We start from the raw sequence: 4,796 nt of genomic DNA, 5'->3' as shown, positions 1-4,796 counted from the left end.
TGTAATGGCAAGGGCCACTACTCGTCGGCTTACAGCATCGGCAGCTTGATTTTCCTTGCTTGGTCTAAATTTGATCTCAAAAAAGTGAACTCTTGTAGGAACTCAACCCATCGCCTTTGTCGCATATTGAGATTTGGCTGGGTGAAAATCCACTTGAGACTTTTATGGTCAGTAACAAGCTCAAACATCTGACCTAGAAGATAGTGTCTCCTACTTTTTGAGGGCATGAACCACAGACAATAGTTCGAGGTCATGGGTGGGATAATTCTTCTCATGAACCCTGAGTTGTCATGATTCATAAGCTATGGGATGGCCTTCTTGCTATAGGATTCCACCTATACCTTGTATGCAAGCATCCACTATCACCTCAAAGGTTTTTTTGAAAATCTGGAAGTTTGAGAACAGGTTCACTAGAAAAAATCTCCTTTAATTTCTTGAATGCTTTATCCCTCTTGTCTGACCAGATAAAGGGTTCCTCCTTCTTAGTGAGTTCAATGAGAGGGCCTGCGATGAGTCCATAGTTTTTTTATAAATGCTATACACCATCCAGTTAGGCCAAGGAATTCCCGTACTTTTGAAACAATCTTGGGAATGGGCCACTAAACTACAGCTTCCACCTTAGCTGGGTCGGGAGAAAGACCATCCTTTGAAACTATGTATCCCAAGTAGGCAACCTTCTCTAGAAAGAAAGAGCATTTGCTACACTTGGCGTAGAGTTGGGCTTTTCTGAGAATCTCCAAGACATGGCGTACATGCCATTCATGATCTTCTCTAGTCTTTGAATATTTAAGGATGTCATCAAAGAAGACTAGAACAAAATCATCTAACTCTGTCCTGAATAGGTCGGTCATGAGAGGTTAAATGTGGCAGGGCATTAGTTAGGCCAAAAGGCATGACAGTGAACTCATAATGCACAAACCTTGTGTTAAAAGCTGTTTTCGGAATATCCTCCCTTTTTATCCCAACTTGGTAATAGCCTGACTTGAGATCAATCTTGGTGAAAAATTTGGAACATCCAAGTCGATCAAGCAACTCATCTATGCGAGGCAAGGGATACTTGTTCTTGACAGTGCACTGATTTAGGCCTCGAAAATCTATGCAAAGTCTGAACGTTCCATCTTTCTTCTTTTGGAAGAGTATAGGAGCACCCCAGGGAGAGACACTGGGTTTGATGAAACCTTGTTCCAAAAGCTGAGTTAACTAATTCTTCAGCTCTATGGATTTGGAAGGTGACATCTTGTAGGGAGTCCTTGCTATTGGTTGGGCACCAGGAATGAGCTTGATCTCGTGTACTAATTCCCTAGGTGGTGGAAGAGTTGTCAATTCCTCCGGAAAAATATCTTGATATTCATTTAGCCATTCAGGCTCCGATTCTTCTGATTTGGTCTCTGGTTTATTGAGCCTTATAACAAAAATTGACAGTCCTTTCTTTAACGCCTTAACCAAACGACTGGATTTGACCACCTTGAGGGGAGCTTTCCTTGTTCTGCCTTGCACTAAGACATGTTCACCCTTTGAGTTTGAAAAAGAGATGCTTCCTTCACTGCAATGGATGTTGGCTTTATTTTTGCTCAGCCAATCCATCCCTAAGATTCCTTCAAATCGGCCCATCTTTAGGATTCTAAATCTTTGTTGGGTTGAGTGACCTTCTAGTTGAAAGGATAGGTCTACCATCTGTTCATCTGTCAGAATGGTGGATCCAAATGCTAGAGAAACCCGTAACTTACGGCCTGTGGGTTGGGAGGTGACTTGCAATCTTTTTACAGTGTTAGGTGACAAAAATGAATGTGGGCTACCAGAATCAATAAGAAAGGAAAGAGGTTTACCCTCATACTCTCCCTTAGTCTCAAGAATGGAGAATTGTCGATTTTTGCCACTGGGGTCCGAAGGCAGCATAGATGTGGGCTTGCTCCTCCATCTCATCCTTTATTGAAATGAAGTTCACAGTTGATGATCTAGGTGGGTTGTTGGTTGGATTTTGTCCATGAAGATGAGGCATAGGATTAGGTCTTGCCTGTGCTCGATTTATCCCTCTGGTTTGAAGGTTTCTGAATTGTCCCCCTTGATTGGGTGGATTCTGACGGTTAGCAGGAGGCACCAAATAATTGGAGTCATTTCCTTTAGGGCATTCGCCCTTCTTATGACCAAACTCTAGGCACTTGTAGCATTGAATTTGTCTTCCACTTTGAGTGACAGGAAGGGCATTCACACGAACAAGGTGGGGTGGCGGTTGGGGTTGGGCAGTTGGCTTTGGGATAAATGGTACTTTATTTGCTTGATAGGGCTGACCATGGTAAGAAGGAAATTCTCACTTCCTATTAGTTGTGGTGCTTCCATTAAAAAGGCTCTTATGTTTTGACTTGGCCAGAATTAAAGCGTTTGCGAGTGAAACAACTCGGAGGGACTCTACTTTGTAAGCCAAATCTCCTCCAAGTCCAAGGATGAAGCGACTTAGATTTTGTTCCCTGTCATGAGAGGAGCATATCGCGAAAGCCGGACAAATTCCTCATAGTAAACTTCGACTGACCTATTCCCCAGCTTGTATGAAAGAAACTCATTCATCTTAGTGGTGGAGTAGTCTAGGGGAAGATAGCGTTCCTTGAGATGATGCTTTAACTCATCCCAACTCTGAGTCACTTCTGCTACTTGACGAGTTTGGCAGTTGAGCTTCCACCATGTTTTTGCAGGTCCTTCTAGCTTGGCTCTTCCCATTATTCCTTGAGCTACTGAATTGTAACCAACAAGAGCAAAGTAGTCATCCATCTGAATTATCCACTCTTCAAGTTGGGTAGGCACATCATCACCCGTTCCTAAAAATGGATGCGGTTGCACAGATTTGAGAAGGGCCTTGAGATCTTTGTCATGCCCAAAATCCTCTACAAGGGCTGCAGCAAGCGACATTTGGTTGGAATGTGGCACAGGTGTAGCTTGGGGTGTTGGTGGCACTTGTGAATCAAGGGGTGCATGATCTGAAGCACTAACTGATGGTAAATCCCGAGCAGCCTAACTCCTTGTGAGTCTACGTGGCATTTTGCTGTGACAAAAAAAATCCTTTCTCTTAGCAATCAAGCTGAAAAACCTTTCAGGTATACAAGACTAGTTAAATTCTTTTTGAAGATTGACCTTTCAAAAAGGTAAACTCTTTGTTATTTTCTCTCGTTCAAAGCTTTTCTTTTTTCTCTTTCTATTATGCCAAAACTTTATACATCTCGGGGAAATAATTACTGATATAGGCTAGCACTTCTTTAGTACTTTCTAGACATCAAGTTCTTCCATCTCTTGCTTTGTCAGTACGGACTTTAAAGCCCTAAGGTTACAAGTCACTGAAAATACAAGTCTGTGGACTCGAGAAGAAAGTGACTTGTGAGCACATATAGCCTCACCAACTTGTTTCCAAGGGCTATGTGTAAATGGTCCACTAAGTGCTGTTCTTTGTCGTGGGTAGATAAACATCTTATCATGAGGGAGATTGGTTATTAACAGAAGAAGCTTGCTTTCATATTCTATGGCATGAGAACTAATAATACAATAGCGGTTGGGACCTAGTCCCAATTTCTCCCTCATCATGGCAAGGTGAAGATTATTTAGAAGGTGTTCATGGCCCCAAAGAGTTACTTCAGTTATGTTGCATTGGGTCTTCCACATTTGTTGAGCTCTGGTTGTCCCTTTGGCAGGAAAAAGGAGGTGAACAAAGTGTTCTAACATGGCCTCCTTTTGTTCCATAGTTGCTCGTTCCATTTGGTTTTGGACAATTTAGAGTACTTCCTCTTCTTGAGAGGTCCACATCATCTGCAATTTAAGAAGTTATTTTTCATTATCTCACTCCTTTCTTACAAGAGTCAGTTAAAACCTTTATCTATCCAAGGACAGAAACTGCGCTCTAATATCACTTGTGAGGGCCATGCCCGGGGACCACCAGCTGTACTATCTCCACATGGATACACCGTTGTCGGGGGATATGTGTTCGCTACGTGAGCCGGGGGCAGGCACCAGGCCTCTGGGTGTGGGAGGTGTGAAAGAGAGAGAACAAGAACAACTGATAACTCTGGCAATCACCGCAATCATCAATTAATCGATTAATACATCTGAGTACAACTAAATCTTTAGCCAAGGCGGGATGTTAACAGCGCCGCCACTTGGATCATCTGCTAACTAGAAGTTTAAGCTCCCGTTTACAGGATTAATCGGGCCATTAACGACACCAGACTTAATAGAATATTAAATCAATCTCTAGCTGATGACGATGATGGTAATTATCTCTTGTCGCTTTGTCTGCTTCAAGTTCCATTAGATTCAACAAGCTTCAAGTCAGTTCACTGCCTCAATCATCAAGCCTCAATTATTATCGATTATCCTGCTCTTTATGCTCTGCACTTTAACTTCCTCATGGTTTGCACTTTAACTCCCTCATGCTCTGCACTTTAACTCCCTCCTGCTCTTCAATTGCTATCCGAAGCTTTATCCCTTGCTTCTCCGAGTGACTTCCTTAGCCCGCTCTTATGCTTCTTCTATTCCTTTGGTTACCAACAATAAGCCTCAAGTTTTTCTTTTGATGTTGTCAAGATCTCTCGAGACTCTCTTTGATTGCCCTTCTTTGCTCGGTCGAGCGTCTTTCAGAGCTACTTGTAGAGAGAGAATCCCCTGAATTGCACGCCCTTTCCTTGATTTTTGGCTCCTTGCTCTCCTCTTCTCAAGCTTAAGTCCGAGGACGAGGAAGAGAGAGAGAGAGAGAAAGATAGCCTTTGGTTCCCTACCTCTATTCAAACTCGAGAGAGAGAGTGAGAACACCTTTGCTC

At 42.8% G+C, this 4,796-nt stretch overlaps 1 protein-coding gene across 1 annotated transcript; it reads right to left on the bottom strand.

The window, feature by feature from the left end:
* Positions 1–1,200: 1,200 nt before the first annotated feature.
* On the bottom strand, positions 1,201–1,923 carry LOC147465737 (uncharacterized). The gene has a single exon (XM_086498193.1). The coding sequence runs from the start codon at positions 1,921–1,923 to the stop codon at positions 1,201–1,203; it is 723 nt and encodes a 240-aa protein (XP_086354319.1).
* Between the last annotated feature and the right edge of the window lie 2,873 nt (positions 1,924–4,796).

The sequence above is a fragment of the Adiantum capillus-veneris genome, chromosome 1 (genome assembly GCF_014529385.1).
Source record: "Adiantum capillus-veneris isolate H3 chromosome 1, ASM1452938v2, whole genome shotgun sequence".
Lineage (NCBI taxonomy): Eukaryota > Viridiplantae > Streptophyta > Polypodiopsida > Polypodiales > Pteridaceae > Adiantum > Adiantum capillus-veneris.
This window is presented reverse-complemented; position numbering and strand designations above follow the sequence as displayed.

What these genes read in the sequence shown, in the direction of transcription:
- LOC147465737 (XM_086498193.1), bottom strand. Translation starts at nt 1,923, where the DNA reads ATGAGATGGAGGAGCAAGCCCACATCTATGCTGCCTTCGGACCCCAGT.